Consider the following 26064-nt stretch of genomic DNA (forward strand, 5'->3'; position numbering starts at 1 on the left):
AGTCCAGGTATGGGAATGGATATGGGTAAGTGCTTTCGTCTTTCTATGCTGGTTAGGAACCATCAACATCTGCACTAATTGGGAAATGTCTGCACATGTGCACCCTCACTTGGCTGTTGAGAGTCTATATATTCGTCCCATCTCACCTGAAGTTAGCTGTTGAGAGTCTATATATTCATCTCATCTCACCTTAAGTTAGCTGTTGTCCACATCACATTGATGATGTAGTTGTAAAGTGTGGTAGGGTCCCCAGCATTTTTTTTGCATGTTTGCTTTAGTTTGTTGTTTGCAGGCAGATGGGGGACATTTCTGCCTTCCGATTGAGGAGAGATTGCAGAGCCATTTCAGTCCCTTTACTTTGGGTAGGAAAGTATTATATGTGACAGGTTAAGTCTTCACAGCATTGATATTACTTGACTTTGAAACCTGGCTCTTGTATGTCCCTATGTCAGGTCTGTTATTCAGAGACTGAGAAATGTGCTTGACTTCAGAGCCACATATGATCTAAGCTGTGGCTGGCATTTAATTTGAAGATTTTGAGTGTCTTATAGAACATGTCATGTTGCACAGGTCATGTGACTGGATGGAGTATGTAGCTTGACTGCTTTGATTTTTAGATGAATTTGAGGTGTGATGTGCAGCCTAAGTTAAGAATTTAAATGACTGTTCCAAAAATGCCACAAAATCAGCACACTCCCTGTCCTATGTTGGTTCCCATGAAACCTTTCTCAAACATTCCAGAATGATCAATCCTGATTTGGTTGTTAGTGTTGGAGCCTTTTGAAAATGCTGAAAATGGCAATTCTGTTGGTTTGATTTCCTGTTCATATTTGATTGTCCCTGAAATCTGAGCATGGTAATATTGTTCAATATTCAGTAGGGTATTTTGAGAATCAAGTCTGCACTTCTTGGATGAATAAAATGCATTGTTTAAAAAGTTTAGTCAAACATTCAACAGGTCATACATTTGCTGGTCACATTAGAATTATTTTTCCTGTTAAAATTGAAAGACCATGCATTCTTTAATAATGACATAATTATTTTGAACTGAAATAATTAACATTTGAAATGAGACCTTCCCCTCAGTCTTCTGTGACTTAAAATTATATCTGAGGGAAATGTGGGACAGCAAACAAATTTAGTCTTTTGGAAAGTTTGGCCTAAAGTACAGAACCAAAATAGGCTGGACTGTTATCAGCTCCACAAGGCTGATATTGGGTCCTTAATACAGCCCTTTGATGTCAGAAGCCCCTTGCCAAACTGCTTTCCTCCCAAATTGTTCACTGACTGGCACAGTTACTCTGCTGTGTCTCCACAATCACTCCTTATCTATTCTGTTTCTGGAGCATGCTACATCACCACTGTTACCATGGGCAGCAGGCCTGCGAGGTTATGAACTTCCTATTTGACCACACTGAGTTTGTGCAAATTAGTCTTCTTCATCCACCAATTTAGCTGCCGGTGGTGGGTGGAGGGGTCAAGGGTCAAACAGGACAGCATTTGATGTCCCCTCTGTCTCAACGACCTCTATGCAGCACCCCGTTGAGGGAGGAACTGGCCACCATAGTGGTTCCTCTGCCAAATGCTTGCTCATTTCTAAAAGAATGGTGCCATTGATGTTGTTCTTATAGCCAGCACTGTACATGTTTTGCCAGGAGGGGCAAACTTTTCATTTGAAGAGAACCTTCATGCTCCTTTCCCTTTTTTATTAAAGGGGTGGGCAGTATCCTGGAGTGAGCCAGCGAGAATATCAAAGGAGGAGTGATAGAGTCATGTGATGCGGTGCCAGTTTTATTGTCGAGTTGTCTTTTGAAAATACATTTTCTCTTCTGAGTGCCACCCACAGTGCTGAGCCTGGAAGTGTTCTATATTTGAGGAGGAAATAAAAATAAATGATCAAGAGCCAGTTGTATAATGTTAAAAATTAGTCACCTGTTTGCTGGGAAGAACTCATACCCATATAAATCTCCCCCTTCACTTTTAGGCAGTCTATAAAACCACACTGTACACTTCCTACTTTCCCCTGCCCACTTTAGCACTGAGGTCACATCACAATTACTCTTGCTTTCAGGCCTTTAAGTAATGTATCACTTTTAAAAATCAGGCTTCAATTCATTCAAGAATTCATTAAGTCATTGGATCAGGAATACATGCAAATAAAATCAGTTTGTTAAACTTTTAAACTTGATTTTATGGATTTTTTTTTGTGATGAACAATCATGAACAGTTAAATATTTTAGTGTCACAAATATTACATAAGCCAACAAAGAGCTTGTCTTCTAACATTACAGCTTTCAGCCCCATGTTTTCATCTCTGTTCATTTGCGTCTTCCTCGGTTTCTCTGTCCATCAAAACAAAACCCCAAAAAGGTCAGCTGCCACAGTGGTACTATGTATCACTGCAACTATATCAACTTTTGTCCTTAACTTTGATTTATAATCAAAAGGTTTCATTCCCAAATATATGTTTTTACTTCTTTTTTTTACATTTTCATGCTCTAGCAAAAATGAACAAAGTAAGAACATTGTCAGTGTGGAAATGTTAATAGCATGCAGGTCTAGCATAACAATACATATAAAATATCATTTGCCTTCTACTAAGGAAGGTATTTGAAAAGCAAAGTAATGGTGGTCACTATGTGTGAGGTTGAAAATCATATGGGTCTCAAGAATAGGCACAGGAAGAGAAAAAGCAAAACAAATTCACAATGGCTTTACATTCTTGTTTCTGAAATGGATATGAAATATGCTTTGCAGCAGGGTGGCTGACTGTCATCAAGCACATGGGTGAATTGGAGTGGAATTGAATTGCTAAATCAGTTGTATAACCTGTATAATCTTGGATGTAAATGTTTACAGCAAGAGCCTGCAGTGTATATACAGGAACTAGTTGTGCCTTTTCACAATACCATTTTATAATTAGAAACAGTTTGGGGAGGGGGAGAAACACATACCCAGCATATTTGATTTGTAAATTAAAATGCCACCAGCATAAATATTATTTCATTCTTTCGATTTCAGAGTCACATGACATTTGAGTTGCAAGGGAAGCCCAAAGAATATCAGAAGTTCAGCCTTGGTTGTGCAATATGAATGATTTATGTCTACATTTCAAATTGTTTCTTTATCTTCAGCTCTGAGAACAGAGGAAAAACATACAAGGAACAAAAGAAAGTTTTATCAAAGCTGAAAGCATTTAAACTGCTGTTTCAGAACATAATGTTCACCCCCCAGTGATTCAATATTTTGGTTAGTCAGAGTATTTTTGAAAAAGCAGTTGGTGATTGCAGCGCAAATATTGAACAAGAGGTTTTGCTGACAGTTCATATATTCTGCTACCATATAACAGGAACTGAACTGAGTGGCTCGTGAACCTCTGGAATATTGGAGTACCCTCATGTAGAGTTCACGTAAACACCTAAACGTGCTACACAGAACAAAATGTTGTCCTAGATAGTAAATTCTGTGTGTGCATGCATGCAAGCTGTCCATCTACATTATGTAATTACACATTTGGCAGATGCTGTTATCCAGGGGGACTTTCTAAAGTGCATGCACACAGGGTTATGCAAGAAGCCAAACTGGTGCCTAGTCATCAGTGTCAAAACAAATCATAGTAAAAAATATATAAACCTACAAAATAAAGTTGAGTACCATAGTCCTCAACTATTCCCATTCAAGAGAATTCTGTGTTTCAAAATATATATATTCACATTTTTCAGCAAATACTTTATTTTTGCCTCTGCTGAATTATCCTCCTGAGTCCTGCCAGAACACATAACCATGCTGTTTATAGATTGTGCATTCTGTGACTGTTTCATGTTTTGTCTGAGCAGAAAGTCCAGAAGCCCTGTTTTGCTTGTATATGTGACTTGGCACTGCTGGGCACGTGTGTTTTATATGTGATCACAGTACCCACTGATGGCTAAAATACTTAACTTACCATCTTCTGCATTAAATTACATTACTGGCATTTAGCAGAGTCATTACAAAAAGTTGATCCAGCAACCGCTAACGTATAAGACCACTCCTCTATCTGTTATGCTACACTGTTATGCATTTGCACACTGCCACATTTCTCAACATATAATGATGCATAGGTGTAAAAAGTTACAGATGCCACTGCTGTGATGGTGACAAGCAGCACTCAGCAACTGAGGTACTCGAGGCTTGCATACAGTTCCCTGGTATTCAGATCCTTTGGTTGACCCTCAGTAAAATGAGCCTGCAGAATGAACGTCTGTGTCACCTGGGTCCTGATGCCAGCAATGGCACACAATCACCAGCAGAATTGTTAATTACATTTGGCACATTAAACACTTTCAAAATATTTACAAACTTTCAAAGAAGGACTTAAGGACTTTAAATGATATTATTGTAATGCGAGTCAACTGACAGGAATAATCTTAATCTTTGGTGTAGATTGTTTTCGCGCAGGATATCTAATATGTTAATTTAATTTGTCTGTGAGCTTTCAAGTTGGGTCACATGGCCCAAATATCTATCTGCTTAGAGTTTTTTGGTTTGCCTTTAGGTGAATTACATGAGGTAGTTTGTGCTGTTAATTCTGCAGCAAGATGATGTTACGTGTTCAAACACGACAAACGGGCTTGTTCTCAGTGAGGTCTATGCCTTAGTGGTAAAGAACACAGAATGCAAGTATATGTCTTTTCATGAGTAATCTATGAAAATCAGCAATTCATTCCAGAGAGTGATCAGTTATTATACCATGATTTTTAAAGCAACCATTATCGTGGCCTCTTTTTACCAGCAGGTGGCAGATATAAATGACGTCGTGCAAACCGACCTCTGTCTCTGCTGCGATCAGCACTGCCTCTCGTACCGCATTGCTTAAATAGGATTACCATTAGAATTCTTAACTTGGCTATCCTTCAGATTTTCTGGAGCCAGCAGTAGTTTACAGCCTACCGTTTTCTAATGACCTGAGCTGAATTGAATAATTACTTTATAAGATGCTATTTTGCAAACTACCAGACATTTTCTTTTATTTAATTTTAAAGTAATATGAATAACAAAAATGTTTCCCATATTATTATAAATATGATATGTATATAATTATAAAGTAACACTGTTTGTTATGGAAACGCGCAGCCAAAGCTCTGTTTGAATTGGCTAATTGAAATGACTGATTTTCACTGTACATCGTGTAGAGAGATATCAGCTAGTACTATTCATCCAAAAACATTGTACGTACTGTATGTATCAGACTGCATAAAAGGTATGTATGTACTGTACCCCATTTCCGTAAGGACTTATAATCCTTCGATTGGTTTGCCTCGTGGGAAATGTCAGACACCATGAATGAGTGTACCAGCAAAACCTAATTAAGTGGCGAGATGTCATTAGTAGGCTATTTACAGCCAGGCGCCATTTGTAAAAGAAGAGGACGCTGAAATAGTCTGAAATGGACTGGGGAGAAGTTTTCGTCAATGGCATAGACCAAACCAAAGACATACTGTATATGCCTACAAGTGATCTAAGAGTAAAACACATCCATTCCCTCTTTACAAGGGTATCTCAAGGTTTATTGGTTTGTTAATTCCTCATGACGCTTTGGGGTTTTCCCCCTCCCCCTTTAAAGAATCTGTAAAATAATATTTTTGGTGCTACCATCGGATATTTTAGACAACTTCAAAGAACTGATCATGCAAAAAATGGGAGAAAAAAACTAAAACTAAAAAAATAGGCTAACAGCAGTCAGCTTGCGTTCCTGGTTAATTTCTATTTTATGGATACCTTTTCTACTGTATGTTCCTCCAGTTTTCCTTCTGTTTAATGTGTGAATATTTGTAATATGCCTAGTTAATTTCGGCAAATAAAAAAACTGACTATGCGTACTTGCGCATAAGAACGATGCTTAATTGACCAAGGTGTCGCCTTTTTAGCAGCTATTTCAAAATTAGTCACATGGAAATATTGTTACCAAATTGAATCAAGATGTTATGTACAACTTGATATTGGAGTCATAATCTTATAGGCCATTTAAAGCAACTGAAAGCGAGCATGTGTTACATATATTTTTCGTACCAGTCCACAGTCTGACCAAACAAACAATTTCGTTTCCCCTAGCATAATTAATTGATGGAATATGGTAGGCTACATTATATCCTATGGTATTTTATTCCGCCTTACGCTATTTTATTGATATTAATAGGCTAAACTTATTTCTTGATTTTTATATCGTGATTTGATAATTAAGCATCTTCTGAGACAGACTGTATTGTAACAAAAATAAAAAAATAAAAAATGTACTTCATAAAATTTGAATTAGAATGACACATTTTTATAATTATTTTAGTTGCTTTGAGTGAGAGCTGGACGTAAACTTAAAAAAAACAGTGCTTAAAGTAAAACGATTTAATTGTGAATCATAACATTCTAATTAAATCTAGTTTATGCTGACGTTTAATTTATTTGTCAACGTTCAGTAGCCTACAAACAGTGCACGGGATTTGTGATATTTGTGAGAGGGGAAACGAACAGGGAAAGCTTTTTCTTTTTATTGCATATTCTGTCTGTTTCCCAAAAACACAAAGGAATTGCGTTCTCTTGAAAAGTTAGAGACATTTCGGACGAAGCGAATACCTGGATGCTATTGTTAAATTAAAAGTGAATTATACTAATAGGAATAATAGGCGACTTTAACTACTACACATAAATAATAATCACATTAATGTTTCATGAATAAATAGTATTATCATTCTTATTTGAATTAGAGGTTCAAAAGAATGATGCTACATTCGCGGTTTTTTAAATGATCCTACCGGAGTATCTCAAGAGGTTTATTGGTTTGTTAATTCCTCAGGATGTGCTGGCGTCCCCCCTTACAGAATCTGCAAAATCAACGAATGATGCGATATTTGGGTTTTTAAATGATCACTGAATTCTGTTATGAATGCAGACCCATTTCAATGTGTAAAAAATCGCCTGCCTGTATTATTACTGATAATTTATTATTTATCATCAGGGGTTCCAGAGGTCTTCAATAGTATTGATGAATTGAATTCGGAAATTGTATTCCAAATAATAATCACAAAAAATACACAATACAGAACCATATATTTTTGTTTTGTGCTGCCCTTCATAACTCTTAGGTGATTTAATAGATTTTTAGATAATCTGTTTTCAAATTGGGAGATCATTTATTTCGTTGATTATTTATGTGTGTGTGTGTGTGTGTGTGTATTCTTCCTCCAAGAACTGGTAAAACAGACTACAACCAAGACATTTTCATTGTGCATATAATTTATCTTAATAAACAAAATTATATTACCCCTTTACCTTCAAAGTTGTCAATACTTTCCCGTACACGTTATAGTGCCTGCAATTTCAGATACCGTGTGAAAATTGTTTCATAAATTGCATTTGCAACTGCCCTCGCTTTTTATTTATCCACAAGTATACAATTTAAGCAGAAGAGTTAAAACACACCTGAAGATGAGACATGTGCACGCGACTGGGTGATTGTACATTTCTGTTTTATGTAGGCTCAATGTTTGTTTTTCCCTACCCACCCTTTATTGTGGAGCGCTTTAGATTATACGATCTTCATTTTGCGCTCTATAAAATTAAGATTAGTAGTAGTAGTAATAGTTGTTGTTGTTGTAGTTGCTGTTGTGGTAGTAGCAAGCAGAAGGCTAGCCCAATACCGCAATTAGCACTGTAGACCAGAGGACGTCATTGCGCCACGTGACTGTACTGATAGTATATTTTGAGCCGAAAATAAAGCAGCGCTTAAACTGGGCGTGCGGCACGTTATCTTGACTATCCAGCTGTGCTTTGAGGGAACTGTGACGAATAGACGTGAGGCATAGCAGACAGGTTAAAATGTTTACTAACTTATAAAGAGGCTAAAGTTTAACAGGTTTATAGACCTAAATTAAAACTTATATAGTCTAAAGTTGAACAAATATACTCCCTAAGTTTAACATACAGATTTGACCTACCTAAACACTTCCATATAGCCTATATTATAGGCATATTGTCATTATTTGCAGCAAATCGAGGGTCAACGCAGTGGTCAACGCAACCTACATTTGGTTTATTCTATAGAATAAAGTGGTGATGACCCTGTCTGGGGCCAGTAGTGATAACGACATGTATGGGCAGACTGTCCTCGCAGCTGAAGACATTGACATCGACGTGGTTGGAGAAAGTGATGACGAGGAGCTGGAACGGGACAGCGACTGCGATAGACAGGCACCCCGCCAGGAGACGGGTGCGACCAGGACTAGGGAACAGGCAGGGATTCCCTTGGAAAATTCGGCTATCCAATGCAGCGGAGTGACCAGGGGGGACGGGGAAGATAATTCGTCGAAGAGCAGCCAAATAAAGCCACCGTACTCATACATAGCACTCATCACGATGTCTATTCTCCAGAGTCCACAGAAGAAATTAACCCTTAGCGGCATCTGCGAGTTCATCAGCAGCCGCTTCCCGTACTACAGAGAGAAGTTCCCCGCTTGGCAAAACTCTATCAGACACAATCTTTCTCTGAACGACTGCTTCGTCAAAATCCCACGTGAACCTGGAAATCCTGGAAAGGGAAACTACTGGACGCTGGACCCGCAATCGGAGGGCATGTTTGACAACGGAAGCTTTCTCCGGAGACGGAAAAGATTCAAGAGGCACCAGCCAGACATTCTCAGGGACCAGACCGCCCTCATTATGCAGACTTTTGGAACATTTGGCATTGGGAATCCTTACAGCCGTCACTTTGGAATTCACCCCTCAGCGTACCCCCATCCGGCGGTTTTGCACCCTTACGGCCCTCCACTGGGTCCGGTGCTTCCCGCAGCCGTGCCACTCCTGGCTACGGCTGAACTGAACAGGAAGTCTTTCAATTCCCAACTTTGCCCTAATCTTCAAATGCAGCTCAGCAGTCGATACCCCGCATCCGCGGTAAAGTCTGAAGCTGCAAACAAACCTTCTTTTAGTATAGAAAATATTATTGGGTTAACCAGCACGTCACCCAGCATACAGACATTTCGACAGTCACCTGTGACAGTCCGGTCAGCTGTACAGACCGTGCAGCCTCGGGCACATACCGCAATGTTGCCTATCCTCAGCGCGTCAACGCATGTCATCTCCGCACAGTTTCTTCCCGCTATGACTATGTCAAAATATTCTTCTGCTTCTTAAAACCAATCTTGTACAGCATGATAGGCTACCCAGCACTGGACTTTTAAATCTGTATGCACTGCCAATAGCAATAGGAACCAACTACTGTACAGGTAAAATATGTAACCTAAATATATTTGTATGATGAAACCGATTCACTTTGTGTTTTTCATTCATGCACTTATTCTACGTCGCTTTGGTAAAAGCGTCTGCCAAATACATGTAATGTGTGTAATGTTTTTAAATTAGCTTTCGTTTAGTTTTTTATTAAAATCATATCAGTAGATTACATTGTTCTAAACATACATACAAGTAGATTCGATTATTTGAAACATACTTTTAAATATATGTTTCTATCGTACATATTTCGTACATATTTCTGTTTTTATTTGAACGTTTAGGACTGTCGAGATTTTGGTTGACTATGTCTCATTGGTTGACCAAGACAGGCCATAGACATACATACATTTTAATTTTATCTTAACACCAGTGAAAATACAGTGGTCAGGCTGAAAGAGCAAACTAAGTTTCATGAGGGAAGATGAATTCTTCTCTATACTTATGCGCTTGTTGTCTAAGGGTGACAACTTCCAGAAGCAATAATTACAACACAGCACAGATAAGTAATCAAAAGCCTACCCGACAAAATAAGTTTAATGGCTTCATTGCTGATCTGCTTCCGCAGTTGTGCTTAAATTATAATTAATAATTATGTCCGCCTGGTTTCACTTAACTTAAGTATGCCGCTGAGAATCAACGTGTTCTCTGGCAAAACATAGCACATTTATTTTTGCGAACACAGTACAATAGGTTGTATAAGGTAATGAACCAATTGCACATCGAATAGAACAGTTTGTAGTCTTATAAGTTGCCAGCGTTAAGCCGAAGTAATTTATTTTCTACGGTTTCACTGTGACATGCAGCATATTTTAGTTTCTTGCTTCTAACAAGTCAGTTACACGTGCAAATATGCCCACCCACACATAAACGACAATTGGTATCCCTAGAGACAGTGTGTGACAGACAGGGGTCACGGACTATATGTGATACTCTTCGGAAAAGGGAGAGGACACGTCTTTTAAATTCACTTTCAGTGTATTGAAACTGCTGTGCTTCAAAGTGACGGTGGGCCCAAATGTTTCACTGGGAAGCCTACAAGTAAGGGCACTGATGTTGTGTCTTCGTTTAACGTCACCGGCAGGTATACGGGTTGAAATTAAACAAACAAAAAAAAAAAGTTTAAAACCTTTCCATACGCGTAATTGACTCTTCGTAATCCTAATAGACATATACATGCGATTATTCAAATGAAAGCAGGGGAGACGGGGTTGGGTAGCAGAGGGGCCAGGTGCACAACATATGACTTTTTAATCATCAATCACTTAATCGTGGAAAACATTTGTGGACATTAAAATATATTTATTTATAGCTGAGACCTTAAGATTTCATTTGTTACTGGTTAGAATATTCTGACATAAATTATGCCAGAGAAATACAGAAAAGAGAGAAAAGTGTGCCAACCATCCCCGGTCTCCCCTACTTATAATCTCTCTTAATCGATAAACTAATCATTAACTACTTCATATAAACAGTCTATGTGTCTGAACCATTTGGTAATAGTCAAGCCAATATAAACAGTCAAGAAAGGTCTTAACTGGTGGCCCTGCTGCACTACAAGTGTGTTGCACCAGGCGGTGACCTTTACTATGCCACCTGTTCTATGGCAGGGCACAGGTGGGGTGGGACTGAGAGAGCTGCCTGTTCCCACGGTCTCTAGGAAGATACTTTATTGCAGACAGTAGCCTGCTCCCTCAGACCATAAATGGGGTTCATTTAAACATTTAAAAATACATAGCCCCTGTTCAATGTGATATGAAGTGTCTTCGTTGCACTAATTTACCCAACGTCAGCATTTTAACAAACTGAGGCCTGGGGACCAGTATGGCATTTTCTCCCCAGCTTTGTTCTCAGCTCCTTTTTTTTTTTTTAGGTCTGACACAGTTGAAATGAATACTGGTTTGGATCTCATGCAATGCAATGCAATATTATACATTACAGCCATTATTATCCAGTCATGGTTGGAAAATTATTTCCCCTTGAGGCTAAAATAACATGGCAAAGTGAAGAGAATCGTGTTTTGCTGGCAATGAACGCTGCACATGTTGCTTCTAAATAGTCGTGGTAATGCTGTGTTTATGGTGCATTTTCTCCATGCTTTCAGCATAGTTACTGTAAAATTGATGTGGCACTTGATGGGACATGATTTGAAAGGTCACAGAGAACATAAACCTTAACCATCTACTAACCATCAACTTTTGGTTGAAGAGACCAAAAATGTTCCTTTTAAAAAATTCCACTGACATTAAAAAAAACCTAGTCCTAAAACAATGTACTGTACATGTGAAATACTGTAGTATATGCTATTATGGCCTAGATTCAATCAAACATATGTCCTTAATTTTGACTTCCAAGTAAGTGCAAGTGTTAGTTTGTCTCTTCAAAAACACAGTTTGGTGCTCAGATAGTGTCTAAATTAATGAGGAGCGTGGGATAGCATGGCACCAGCCATTTCAAAGGATGCTGTCTGTTGCCCTCCCACATGCTGCCTGTGAGAGTCATACCTGAGCTTGTGATAACCTTTCTTAACCAGAAAACCAAAAAGAGCTTTGTTGGAAAAATATGTGCTCACTATGTAGTTATATCAACTGAAAAACTTTAAATAAGAAAAGGCCTGAACCACCAAAAAATGTGAAGAACAAATTATGCATGCATGTGATTTGTTTTGTGTGACTGACCACATCACATTTTTTTCTATGTACATTTAGAGAAAGTACAGCCAGATGGAGCTGGTTAAATCAATAGAAATGTACAGTCATATATACAATAACTTAACACAGGGCCAAAAGTGATCACAGCTTCATTAAGCCATGAGGTATTGCTAAGAATTCTACTGCACTTACAGTTTTCAAGTGGCTAGTGACAACTCACTACTGTGAAGGTAATCAATCCAGGCCAAAACAACTCGCCTCAGTAGTGGATTAGCTGTCCAGTCCAATCTAGTCTGAATGAAAAACAGAATCATATTGGAAGTATCATTTGTAGAGTATGTTTGTTTGACCATTGGAATCCGCAGCAAAATCAGTTATATTATTATTAGAGTTGGGAGCACATTTCAGATCTACAGTTTTGCCCTTGGAACTACCAATGTGTGCCATCTTGATTTACAAGCATTTTGCTTTATATGCAGGACTGTTTTTTCTCTTAGGTTTTTAAAAATTATTATTATTGGTCCCATTTGCATCAAAGTTGGTTTACAACTTCAGGAGGCTGAGATACACAAACATACTATAAACCAATCAAATTTGCTTGATTTATTATATAAACTCGCATTATAATGGACTTTTTTCTTGAAAAGATTTCAATAAAATGTGCTGCTTCTATGCAGAATCGAAGGAGCCAGTGACAACTCATGACTAAATGTTTCAAAGAACATAAAGTGTTCAAGTGAAAAGCATAACTGTTTCAATTATTTATGTTATGCTCCTTAGAAAATACGCGAGGAAGCTCAATGTTTAGATACCTTGACTTTAGAATGAGTACTCACAAAAAATTACTGGTTAAGATTAAATGACCAACCTCCTTCATGAAAAACGACAAGCCTGTTGATTGTTGTTTTCATAATTCTTATACTTCTCATTGATTTAACAAATGAGGTTCCTGCTTCCAGTATGGTTGCAATCAACCGTTTTTGCTGTGTGAGCAAATCTGTGTCTAACATGACCGATCTGGATTTAGATTACATGTCCAATTTCATGACTTTAACCACAAATTGACTGTCTTGGAACACTTACATGGCCTTAAATAACAGCTTGTTTACTTTAAATCATATTCACAAAGCAGTGATTACCACATTCTGCCTCCATGTACTATGAAAAAATGATAAACAGATCTGTTAATAATCCAAACTATGTACTTGAAAATGTTCTGGACTTTTTGAAGAAACTGATTCATGTGAAATAAATTTAACATGCTGCCATGTGAGAGCAATGTGATATGCTGTCTGGGGCAAGCCACAAATGTATATTTTACAGTTGCTTACTGTGACAAATGAAGACACTTTTTGGTGACCTAAAGACAACCTTACCTGACCTTATGAAAAAATGTTTTCAGCTGAACAATTGGTCTATTCACCTCATACACATCTCAAGACTTCAGCTGAATCACATGAATAGTTTTGCTAAAGGCAGAATGTGTGCATGCAATGATTATAGTAATTCATTTTCCCCAGCAAGTAGTACAGAGGGTCTCTAATACAGAGAAAACTAAATGTTGTTTTTTCTTAAGGGGATGATTTGTTTGCAGAAACACAAATCCAAAACATATGCTCACACGCTGCACACACAAAAGTATCACTGTCTCCAGAATCCCTGTGGCCACTGCATGTACTGTAACACTCTGTCAACCAATGTGACTAAAACTTTAACTAAATGTTTTCTTTCTTTCGCTTTAAGGAAGTAAACCAAAAACACAATAAAACAAGTCTTCTCTTTATTACAAATTAACCCCATTTCACTGCTTATGAGTTCATAGAGGTGACATGCCATGAGTGAACTGTATACAAAAATAACCTGGCCGAAGGTTAGATCCAAAGCACAGAATAAGCACATAGCATAATTAAATTTAACAATATTTATAATGACTTGTAGGTGTAAGAGCACAATTCCTTTTGCTGCCTCATAGGCTACGTCTAGCAATTTGTATCTTTTTCTACAGAGGTCTTTGTGGCAAACACGCCTGCCACAGGCCACCGAAGTGGCTTTCCTTGGGGCCCTCCAGCACAGAGACACAGGGAGAAGATGTTAAAACCGTCCACGTTTATTTGCAAGGGTCGGCAAGATGTTATAGCCGAGGAGCAGATGTTAACACACTGTCATGACAGAGAGGCTCCCCTGTGTGGGTGGGGATGGCAGATTTAACCTGTGCGCAGTGATTACCTCACTACGCACAGGTGCAGCCACTCCTGTTCCTGGGTCCAATTAGCCTGGCCAATTATCTAATTATTAACCAATTATCCAATTGGCCAGGTCTAATTAGCTTGACCCAGGCAGGTGTGGCTGCTTAAACCAGCCATCCCCACACCACATACCCCCAACGCCAAACTGAGGCCAGGGAGAATCCCTGGCCGAAGCCTACTCCCCCCCCCAGCACTCCAACCAAGCGAGAAAAAAAAAACCAAGCGCCCTTAACACTTTAAGGGCCCCAGAACAGTCCAGTGCACAGCCGTGACCCTCCCCCGGATGATGAGGCAGCCCTCCCCCCTCCTCCCTCTCGGAGCGCGGGGATTCCTGGGCTGCTCAGCTGGTTGGTGGGGATGTCACCGGCTTGGGCTGTTCCAGGGGCTGTGGTGGGGTGGCTGGGCTGGTGGGCTGGCTGGGCTGGCTTCCTTGTGGCGCTGGGGACCAGGAACCCTTGCAGGTGTGGTGGCCGCCAGTCGGCTCTGCTGGAAGGCTGGTGCAGGCTTTCCCCTTCACGGGCTCCGGGCAACCCAACCAGGCCAAAACGACGAACTAAAACAACCAACAGACAAGAAAGGAAGCAATACGGCGCGGCCACTGCTTGTGCGCCGCCCGTAGCTGACCCGCCTTCCCGGCCAAGTCCAGCTCACGGCGCGACCACCTCTCGTGCACCGCCCGTAGCTGACCTGCCTTCACGGCCAGGTCCAGCTCCCCAGCGTCCCAGCTGAGGATCGCTTCCTTCCCCTCCGTGGTCATCTCCCGCTCGCCGCTCTTGGCCTGGAGGATCCGCCCAAAGCCCTGTCAGGAACACCGCAGCTGTTCCTCCTCCAGTGTGCTTCCTGGCTGGCCCTCCTGTGCCTCTTTCTTGTGCCGGAGAAGCCCCACGTTGGGCGCCACTGTGGCAAACACGCCTGCCACAGGCCACCGAAGTGGCTTTCCTTGGGGCCCTCCAGCACAGAGACACAGGGAGAAGATGTTAAAACCGTCCACGTTTATTTGCAAGGGTCGGCAAGATGTTATAGCCGAGGAGCAGATGTTAACACACTGTCATGACAGAGAGGCTCCCCTGTGTGGGTGGGGATGGCAGATTTAACCTGTGCGCAGTGATTACCTCACTACGCACAGGTGCAGCCACTCCTGTTCCTGGGTCCAATTAGCCTGGCCAATTATCTAATTATTAACCAATTATCCAATTGGCCAGGTCTAATTAGCTTGACCCAGGCAGGTGTGGCTGCTTAAACCAGCCATCCCCACACCACAGTCTTATTTAAGGCACAGTGTTTGTATGATTTCCCATGACAGACAATAAAGCACAAATGTAGGTTTCAGGGACCAAAGTATGTTGTGGTCTGGTGACTTCATCCTCGTGCTGTGAGCTAACCTGTGCACCAAAAGAAACAGTGAATTCAACAATATTCATTAGAAAACATCCACAAGCATCATTAATATCTTAATTTTAGTTCAGGTTGTATGTTTCCTCTCATTTAAGTATCTCATTTAAGTAATTTTATCATTTTCCCTTTTAAAAAGGTTTGATTATATAAGCATCTGAAATGCATTTACTTATCTTGTGATTGTTATTGTGCCGTTTTGAAAATGTTTCCTAGTATGGGACATTAACTTAGTCTCAAGTTCACTCCCTCCCCTAAAACCTGCAACTCCCTGGTTTCATGTTTCAAATTCTGTGGGGAAAAGGTAGCCATAGACCAACATTCAGACACTGATTATTGAGCATACCGTGAACAGATGAGTCCTCTCAATGTGAAATAATATGTTCAGAAATATTGCTATTACACAGCACTGACGCTGCTGTACAAAAGCACTCTTATAGGAACCAGTCACCCACATTATATTTGAACACTATGTGTATTGATAGGACTGCCACTCCAACAAGACTTAGCAGCATTACAGACCCTGGAACTAGCTACTGGCTAGAAAGCCAGCACTAATAACCAAGTATTTGGAGCATAGCCAGCTTCCCGGTAATAATAATTTACAGATATAAAAAATTCGAAGGACTTAAGCCAAGAATCCTACTTTTCCCTACGGACCCGTCTCTCTTTATTATTTAGCTAGGTATCACTGATCTACTTCATACAGATCGCACTTGACGCATTATAACTCATTAAGTCACACATCGGCAGTGCTGTCACCCAACTTGCAACAGTGTGCTACCCCCTCGTGGAACACCAAGTGTATTTCAATTCTCTGAAATGCGGCAAATTTAGCATAGTAGCCCGCGGTTGCAAAACACAATCACGCAATGACGACGAGTAAAACAAAAAAATCGGTTTCCTATTTTTGATTAGCTATTTGGTGCTTGCATTTTTCATAATTTCATTTTAGTTTCCATTGGTTTTTGATTGCTGCTTCAAATTGGCTGTGTGTACCACCTCAGAAAGCAACCACTACACGGACATTCTAGTCTACATAAAACCAACTTTTATATCAAATCAATATAACTAAAATTATAATACCCAAGTATACTAACTTAAATATGTTTGGTATAGGTTGCAGCGATCTGTTTTTTTTTTTCTTTCTTTTAGCTATGGATATGAAAAGGTGAGTCAGGGACATACCACATCAGATGATGTGCAGCCTGTGCAATTCATATAGAATAATACGAACCTTATCTGACAATGGGCTATAGGTATTTACAAAGCAAAACAGCGAGTAATTCTGATAACAAGAATTCCTTTACGTTGAAGGAACCAACTCCTCTGCGCCTTTAAATGTTGAAGTGGGAGTCACCGTCTGGAAAATCAGTCGACTTGGTTAGCGTCAGATGCTGTTGTGTGACTGAAGATGACGAAAATAATAACTGTCAAAACAAACAGTACTACGTTGAAAATTTCATCCAAAGCATACTTGCAACTAACTATAAAAGACAGGACGGCACGATTGTAGCTGGTGGCGACTGAAGATATTTCATTAAGGATGCAATACAGTTGATCATTCAAATTACTCCTGCAAATGGGGTAAACGTAGGCTATTCATTTTACTCTAACGTAGCCTACAAGATAGGCTACATACCTGGACCTCCTGCAGCGGCCAGACCACGACAAGTACCGTAGTTTTCCTGATGATTCACTGTTCATGTCTGCCACTGTGTCAAACAACGCCTTAATTTATTGAATAAATCAAGCATTTTAATGCTGGACTTGATCAATGCCTGCATCTGCTCGGACCTTTTTTTGAAAAAATTGGACACCTCTGTCCTAAACGCTATATGAATCTCTGGTTGCCTCTGTGTAGCTAGTGACTTGATTTACAAGAAAGTCATTATTGTAGTAATTGTGTTTTGTATATCTTTGTTGTAATATGTTAATTGCTTCATTCCATACTGTTAATGTTCAGGGTTCCTTTTCACCAGTAATGAGAATTGTAAAAATAATGTTATTTTATCTGGTCTTTCTTTATTGACTAGACTAAAGAATGCTAGAGCTAGCCTCACTTCTAAACAGCATTTAAGTGAATTTTTTGTTTCCTTTATTCATTTATTTATTTTTGAATGTTACTAGTGTAACTGTTTCAATCTACAGGGGATTTTAAAAACTCCCAACTGGATAATTCACCAGCCCAGAAAAGTCAGGTTCATTGCTACAGCCAGACCTTCTTTCTGTCAGTGTGAACTGTGTAGGCAGTAGATGGTCTCCACTAAGTGGCAGGTTGTTGTTGGCAACTGATTGTGAGGCAGTGTTGGCAACTGGTTGCTAGGCAGTTTTGGCAGGCAGGGGGTTGTGCCTGGTGTAGTGTGCTACAGATAGTGTTGCCGTCCTACCATTTGTCTGGAAGTCAGTGTCAGCCTGTGCTGTGAGGGTAGGGCTGGGCTATTCTTGGGCAGGGTATTCCTTATGTCAGAGATCAGACGAGGGGAAACTCCGGAAACCTCCGAAGGTTTTCAAAAAAGTATCCACACTGATAGGACAGGGTGATTGCAGGGGTGTAGAGGAGCAAGGGCAACCCCCGCCCACCCTTCAGCTTCTGGAGGGCGCCTCAGCCCTGACAGTGATCACCCCAGACATGTGCAGGAGAGCGTCTTCAGTTACAGCCTGCCTCTGTGAGGTGAGATCCTGGGGTTATTTCTGGGGCTGTCACCCCCCCCCCCCCCACCCACCCACCCCAAACACACACACACACACACACTGTCCTCTTCTCCATCCCCCCCACCCTCCCCCCAAACTGGAGGCTTTCAAACACTCCCGTCATTTGGGATTCTTGTACCACAATGGACGACAGTCCCCTCCAGCTTGTTACCCTGCCGACAGTTCCCTACCCTGACCAGAAACCAGGAACCAGTGGCCTGAGGAAGAGGGTGTCTGTTTTTGAGACCAGTCGGGACTACCTCCAGAACTTTGTCCAGAGCATATTTTTCTCCATCGACCTGCGAGACCGTCAGGGATCCACCCTGGTTGTAGGAGGAGATGGCCGCTATTTTAATAAAAGTGCCATTGGAGTCATAGTGAAAATGGCTGCAGCCAACGGGGTCAGTGCTGACTGTGCAAATCTTGTTACTGGTCTGAGTGAATGTCTAACCCATGTGAGTGTCTACTAGTCTGAATGTGTGTACAGTACTTTGCGGTTCCTATGTTTTATGTCTGAAGGCCTGCCTTGTGTAGCTTTTCTGTTGCTTTATTGAAGGCGTGTGTTCTTCAACTAACAATTCATGGAAGCAAAAGCTACTTAAAAGATAATTTCTAATAACCTTGTTTGTGATGTTGAAAAGTAAATACCTTATTTTTTTCAATGTTATTCTAAATGCATGAAATATTTGTGTTTTTCCTCATTAGGAATGCAATAATTAAGCCTTTCTGTGACTATCTGTGTGTTTACTTTTACATTTTTTTAAATTTGAAATGGATTTTTGAAGGTTTTTATTGGATATCGGAGGCTGCAAAGACACAGCAAAGGCTCAATATTGTTATTGGCGGGCTCTTAATTATGTGCTTAGGGAATAAAAGCAACCAGGTAATTCAAATGAGCGGTTGACACACTTCAGAGGAGTCCTGGAGAAGTTAGTCAATACAGCAACTGTCAGTATAATGTGCATTATTCTCAGCATTCACCCTTGCCCAGCTTATATTTTGTACATATTATCCATTAATACCACTGAATATTTTCTACTGAATTAAGGCAGGTTAAATACGATGGCAGTTTCCCACCTGGGATTTTATCCAGCAACTTCTCCCCACAGGACTGTACTATACTTCCCTGAATACCAGCATTGTTCTGCGTTCCAATGTGAATGGGGTGTAAATGTTTATTCAGTAGAACAACAGTAGACACGTTTAATTGTGGTAGCTGTAAATATGCCAATACCAGCGGTATTCCATCAACAGAGCTGGCTGGATGTTTGTCCCACTAAATACTCTTCAGTGCTTTGTTTGAATATGGTTGAATAAAAATGCATTTCTGACACAGAAGCATTTGATTGACCTGCCTCCCTGTGTGTTTTGCTGTAGTTCGGGCGGTTGGTGATTGGCCAGAATGGGATCATGTCCACACCGGCGGTGTCTTGCATGATCCGGAAGATCAAAGCCATCGGGGGCATCATCCTTACCGCAAGCCACAATCCTGGAGGACCTAACGGGGACTTTGGCATCAAGTTCAATACTTCCAATGGAGGTGAGCTGGGGGCAACAGCAGGGAAGGTTTAATAATCACAGCAGCTACTCTATGCCAAATCTCCCATTCCCAGTCCTCGTTAAGGCCTGTTTTTCCCCAAGCTGAAATGAGCCGTTGTTGTGTGATGAGTCTCTGACACGTGAGCCCTCTGTCATGTGACCTGCTGCAGGCCCAGCACCTGAAGCCGTCACAGACAAAATCTTCCAGATCAGTAAGACCATCGAAGAGTACGCCATCTGCCCAGACCTCCAAGTTGACCTGTCAACCATCGGCAAGCAGACCTTCGACCTGGAGAACAAGTTTAAGCCATTCAAAGGTCAGCTAGAAGCCTGGGGGTGGGGCGAAGTGGGGGGTTCAGTCTGTCAATGACTATTTCCACCAGAGAATATTCTGTATTTTCGAAGATTTTGAACAAGTGCATTAAATATTGATATTCTGAAGTTGAGTTAAGAAGGATCTATACCTAGACTACACAGAAACACCTGTAATTAAATAGGGTGAACGTCCATCCTTTATTAATAATAACCAAGGCCCATTATTATTGCTCACAGTGGAGATTGTGGACTCAGTGGAGTCTTATGCCAACATGCTGAGGAACATCTTTGACTTTGCTGCCCTGAAGGAGCTGCTGTCTGGAGAGAACCACCTCCGCATACGGCTGGATGCCATGCATGGGGGTAAGGGGTGGGAATACATTCTCCTTTGACCTTTACTCATCCCAAATTTCGGTTTCTACCCCCTCAGAACACTTGAATTGTCACTGTCTCACTGCAATGCAATTTTGTGAAAACCTATTCAATATAAATCTAAGTCATCTTCTCAAGGATCTCTAAAGGTGCAGTAACTTTATATGTTTTAAAATGTAATATTTTTCAATAGCTCCAGTTTATGACATGAATAATAAATAATGTATTAATTCATTTAAAAAGTAAATAGTACCATTATCCCCAGAAAACTGCCATAGGAATAATATATTGAGTCACTGTTAAGATATTGTATGGTGAAGTAGCTCTTCCGTGTTTACTGCTGCCATAGCTTTAGGGACTTATTCAAGTTTTGTTTGGTTGCATTTAGTTCTATTAATATTAGTGTGCTGTTAGCCAGAAGGAAGCAACTGTAATTCATTAAAGTATACTTCATGCTTCAAGTCATTTCAAATTCATATTACCAAACAGCAGGTACACCGTACATTGTTTCAAGGTTTGTCTGGAATCTTAGAATTGAAAGAAAAGTCAGTGTAGTAATGCTGAAGAGCTGTATGTTCACCGCACTGTTTCTTTGAGAGCCCCATGGCACTGAATGTGCGCATTATGTGCTTTCTGTGGAGATTTCCATGCAGTCAAACCAGCAGCCGGTAGCTGTGGTGATCACATGGTGCTGTCGTTCAGGGATTGGGAGGCCTGCTGTAATGATGCACCTGCTTGGGGTTGGGTTTCCTTCAGGGGCTACTGGCCTGGCTGCTAAGAGGACCACCTTGGGACAACACTGAAACCAAAAACCAAAACCAAACGCAGGGTTTGTTTGGAGGAGGAACGGGCTGTCCCCACATTGCTGGCAATCTGTGACTGTTGGGCGTGTTTACTAGGCTCTCATCCCCCCTCCATTCGAAAGCCTCCAAATGCTTTGAATGCTTTGAGTTTTGTTGGTGTCATGTGAGAAATTAAAATCTGACATTTTATCTTTAGAGAAAGTCCTGACAACTGCACTCTTGTCATTGCACTTTGTGTGCAATCATTTAATCAGTAAACAATTTTTCAACAAACAAATGAATTATGCTTGCTTCTATATAAAGATGGTGTATTTTGGTAGTTGAGTGCATGGGACTGACAGACGTTGGATTAGATAGAGTTCTTTAAAGATGCTCCATTATGTAGGGTTTGGATGCGTTGCAGATTGGCATTTCCTGAGTCACTCTTCCTCTCTCCGTCTCTTTCCGTGTCCCTCTGTGTGTCCTGACAGTGGTAGGACCATATGTGAAGAGGATCATCTGTGAGGAGCTGGGCTCTCCTGCCAACTCTGCCATCAACTGCACCCCCAAGGAGGACTTTGGGGGCCACCACCCTGATCCCAACCTCACCTATGCTGCAGACCTGGTGGAGACCATGAAGGGCGGGGAGTATGATTTTGGAGCCGCCTTTGATGGTGATGGTGTATGTTTGGCGTCACTAAATTCCTAATTCAGTAGTTTAGAGTTATCATCTATTAAACAGAATTACATAATGCAGTGGTGGCTTTGCACACGTAATCAAAAAAGCTTTCATTATGAACAAAGGTGACCAGAGAAAATCAGGGCAAGGCATTCTGGGTTGGGAATTTATTCCTGCATTTCTATGTCAGCTCTATTTATTCGGTTCCATTTAGAAGTTTTTTTTTTTAAATTGCAGTTTTGAATGCAGATTTCTTTCTTCCAGTGAAAAGTCCATTTTAAGTTTGCACATCTTAGCCTTGTAATGTACTATATTCATGGAATTCAGTTTGGTGTAAAAGTCCTAAATCAGGTGAAGCTTGTGTGTTTTTCATGCACACAAGCCTTATTCCTGCCCTCATGTCCTTAGGATCGCAACATGGTGCTGGGGAGGCAGGGTTTCTTCGTGAACCCCTCAGACTCAGTGGCGGTCATAGCCGCCAACCTCTTCAGCATCCCTTACTTCCAGCACACGGGGATCAGAGGTCTGGCCCGGAGCATGCCCACCAGCGCCGCTCTCGACAAGTAAGTCCACCGAGCTGGTTGTTCCCGGTCCACCCTGCCAGACTGCCTGATCTGCCTGACTTGCCTGATTCATTTGATCTCATATTGCTATTGGGTCATGAAACATTATGCATTTGATCTTGAAAGGCTTCTGTGAACAATAGCTGAGACTCAGGTCAGAAATGTTCAATTTTAACATTGTGTGTGTGTGTGTTTGCGTGCCCTCTTGACAAAATATACAAATTGACAAGCCTCGATGGACTGAGTGGATTGTTCTCATCCAATCATGTGTTCTGTTCTTGTTTTTTTCTTTTTAACATTTTTAATATGTGTCATGCGATCTCGAACAAATGTCAGCCACAACATGCTTCGGTGCAGCAGATCTGCTCATGACACATGCGCACAGTTCAGCTATCTTGGAATGCCCAAAGTCTCTGTGGATTAGAGCATCTGCTCAGTGAATGTAAAGTGATATAATGTGTGCATACTTGAGCATGTGGCATTTTACAAGTGAACTTTCTCAGCATGGGGTGCCCATTGGGAAAAGTGGTTGACAAGGGGGTAAGTGTCCAGACCGAGAGTGCCTCCACCCCTACCCCCACCCTACCTCCCATCCCCCGCAGAGGGCTAAAATGTGCCATGTGCCATCACTGACCTCTATATAAGAGTGTGAAGTATAACTGAGATACAAAATGTATAATAATGCTAAACTGATTAGCACAGGTATGCATGAATTTAGTTATGAAAGACAAAGTTGAAAAAGGAATGATGTTGAACCCTTTCTACTGCACATCAGAGGAAATTCAGAGGATAAAGATGATGATGATGATTATTATTATTACTATTATTATTATATTTTTTATAGGGTTCTGTAACAATTATGGTTCATGAACTGCTTTCTTTATTTTGGCTCAGTGTAGCTAAAGCCACCCAGATCCAGCTGTTTGAGACACCCACAGGATGGAAGTTCTTTGGGAACCTGATGGATGCAGGGAAGCTGTCCCTGTGTGGGGAGGAGAGCTTTGGCACAGGTGAGAGAAAAAAAGTTAGTAAGAGGGAATAAAAGAACTGCATGATTAGAGAGACATAGAGTGAGCTTCATATTGTTTGGGAGAAAGAATTTCTTTCTTTTTTAAATTTAGTTCTGTACTCCACTCTGCATTCTAAATTGAGAGAAAAATGAGGGAGGAGGTCTGTGTATAAAACCTGCTGTAATTTCTACATGGTAAAAACCCAAGGGTATAGATATCCTTTAATCTTTTAATAAAAGGTGAGAATCTGCATTTTGACCACTTGTGAATTGTTTGATTACAAATGTAAAATTGTGGTTTGCAGAGCCAAATCAAGAAAGAAAATGTGTCTTTGTCCCTAGCATTATAAAACTCATACATATATCTATAATAATAATAATAATAATAATGAATATATTAAATATATTTATATAATATAAAATATATTATTACTGTCACAGAGAGCGAGTGAAATTATGTAGGGGTGCTTATGTTTTCTAACCGACCACTGTTGTATGTTAAATTCTTTCGTATACTTGTCAGCTGCGTTTTTGCATACTGAGACCTAAATCCAAGAGGAGTACTACTTTCCAAGGCACATGTTGGTTGATGTTCTTATTAGACGTGTCAGGTACCTCACCACATTGCCTTCTTCTGACAGGCTCTGACCACATTCGTGAGAAAGATGGGTTGTGGGCGGTGCTGGCCTGGCTGTCAATCATTGCTGTGAGGAAGCAGAGTGTGGAGGACATCATGAAGGACCACTGGCAGAAGTTTGGCAGAAATTTCTTCACAAGGTGACTACTACTGTCCTCTAGTGGTTGAACTAAAACAATTCTGAAATAAGCTTGGTGTTTATTTTTCACATCTCTCTACTATGCAAATGAACTTGGCACCTAATAGCTTACTGTCAGCACTGACTTTGATGTTTTCAAGAATTATTTTGTTATATGGCTTACTGAACTTAGAAACCTGGACATTTAGTTGGGAATTGTGCTTTTCCATGACAGGGACAGACAGACATTGTTCTGGTATAGGACTGCCCAGCACAATTCGTCTGTGCACCTTTGACAGGTACGACTATGAGGAAGTGGACTCAGATGCTGCCAATGAGATGATCAAGGACCTGGAGGCACTGATTCTCGACAAGGTATTCATTGGGCAGAAGTTCTCAGCTGGAGACAAGATTTATGAAGTGGAGAAAGTTGACAACTTTGAGTATAGTGACCCTGTGGATGGAAGTATCTCAAGGAATCAGGTTAGTGTCTACACTAAAGTATGTGATATAGTGTTTGAGTGAGTTCATTTTGTTTCAAACTTTAAATATGGTTCTCCCACTATACTTCCCCTCTTTGACCACCAGCAATTTCTCAGGTACAAATATCCACCCTTAGAAACACATTGCATTTCTACCCATAAACATAAAAATTCTCTGTAGTATCTCACAGTACCAAAACCTGTCAACAAGACATTCTGTGGATGAGAGATAAGTAACTTAACTTAAATTCAGTCTACCAGCTAAGTCACTTAGATAAGGGAAGCAGTCGTTTAAAGTGGCAAAAATGTGGAACAATTATAATCTTTTCATGTTTTATAAAGATATAGTATGCAGTTTGTGAACAATATAAACAGTAAACAGTTTAATTGCATCATATGTACACATGCAAGTTTTTTCCACTCTCGATGCTTTCTCATATTGTCTACATCGGTTTTTAAACTTGTGTTGTAACATTGGGGCACCATACTAGAATGAATAGTGATTATATGCAAATTTGGTTGTTTGAACACTTGAATAAATGTTGATTAACTGGAACTGGTAATATTTATTTTATCACTGACAGCATTTTAAATCATGGGTCTCACTTTTGTGTCTTTGTTTTCAGGGTCTTAGGATCATTTTCTCAGATGGTTCTCGCATCATTTTCCGCCTCAGTGGGACAGGCAGTGCTGGGGCCACAATCAGGCTCTACATAGACAGCTATGAGAAAGACCCTCAGATGATATATGAAGACCCACAGGTCAGTAGAGGCAAATCATTATTAAATCACTTGACTTGTGCCCTTCTGAATTAAAACCCAATATTGCTTCTGACTGAGCAGTTGATAATGAATGGAGCTTTTCTGACCAGCATGGTTTAAAAATCTGTAGAACATTCAGAGAAGTTCTAAGTTAGATTGGTTTTCAACATAGCAAGGCAAGTATTGTGCAAAACCATGACAAAGTTCAGTTTAAAATTTTAAAAAATATATTTATTCATACATACTTCATGACATCATGCATGTTCAGAAATCATCTTGGCTTTAGTGTTGGCAAAGATGGAAACGTTCTCTAAAAAACTAACGGGTTCTTTCCTGTACTATGTCTGGAGCAGGCCATGCTGGCTCCCCTGGTGACTATCGCTCTGAAGATCTCGCAGATTCACGAGAGGACTGGTCTAAACGGCCCCACAGTGATCACGTGATGCCCCCATTCTGTTGCACAGCCCCACTAAAACTCACCAAATTACACTACTCAAATCTGTACAGTAATGTTCAACCCAAGACATGATCCATTAAACCCTACATTCATAAGTCTTTTCCCCCAC

At 40.5% G+C, this 26064-nt stretch overlaps 2 protein-coding genes across 5 annotated transcripts; both read left to right on the plus strand.

Annotated features, from left to right (window-relative positions):
* Nucleotides 1-26048, plus strand: LOC118230357 (phosphoglucomutase-1-like). Of its 4 annotated transcripts, XM_035423290.1 has the most exons (12): nt 1-25; nt 18425-18642; nt 19619-19781; nt 19951-20097; nt 20333-20458; nt 21741-21931; nt 22337-22491; nt 23386-23501; nt 24142-24277; nt 24555-24738; nt 25364-25498; nt 25852-26048. In XM_035423290.1, the coding sequence occupies exons 1-12, from the start codon at nt 10-12 to the stop codon at nt 25939-25941; spliced, it is 1677 nt and encodes a 558-aa protein (XP_035279181.1). In that variant the 5' UTR covers nt 1-9; the 3' UTR covers nt 25942-26048. The 4 variants fall into 4 exon arrangements, with proteins under 4 accessions (XP_035279181.1, XP_035279182.1, XP_035279180.1 ...); XM_035423291.1 differs by lacking the exons at nt 1-25; nt 18425-18642 and adding an exon at nt 16942-18221; XM_035423289.1 differs by lacking the exon at nt 1-25 and having other exon boundaries at nt 18346-18642.
* Nucleotides 7775-9295, plus strand: LOC118230358 (forkhead box protein D3-like). The gene has a single exon (XM_035423294.1). It carries the CDS (start codon nt 8086-8088, stop codon nt 9160-9162), a length of 1077 nt encoding a protein of 358 aa, XP_035279185.1. The 5' UTR covers nt 7775-8085; the 3' UTR covers nt 9163-9295.
* Nucleotides 26049-26064: the final 16 nt, after the last annotated feature.

The sequence above is a fragment of the Anguilla anguilla genome, chromosome 6, assembly GCF_013347855.1.
Source record: "Anguilla anguilla isolate fAngAng1 chromosome 6, fAngAng1.pri, whole genome shotgun sequence".
NCBI lineage: Eukaryota > Metazoa > Chordata > Actinopteri > Anguilliformes > Anguillidae > Anguilla > Anguilla anguilla.

Bases quoted from the DNA above. Each gene is read 5' to 3' on its own strand.
- LOC118230357 (XM_035423289.1), top strand. From the start codon at position 18,385: ATGGACGACAGTCCCCTCCAGCTTGTTACCCTGCCGACAGTTCCCTAC. The intron at 19,782-19,950 runs GTGAGCTGGGGG...GACCTGCTGCAG, and splicing joins GTTCAATACTTCCAATGGAG to GCCCAGCACCTGAAGCCGTC. The intron at 24,278-24,554 runs GTGACTACTACT...CACCTTTGACAG, and splicing joins GGCAGAAATTTCTTCACAAG to GTACGACTATGAGGAAGTGG.
- LOC118230358 (XM_035423294.1), top strand. From the start codon at position 8,086: ATGACCCTGTCTGGGGCCAGTAGTGATAACGACATGTATGGGCAGACT.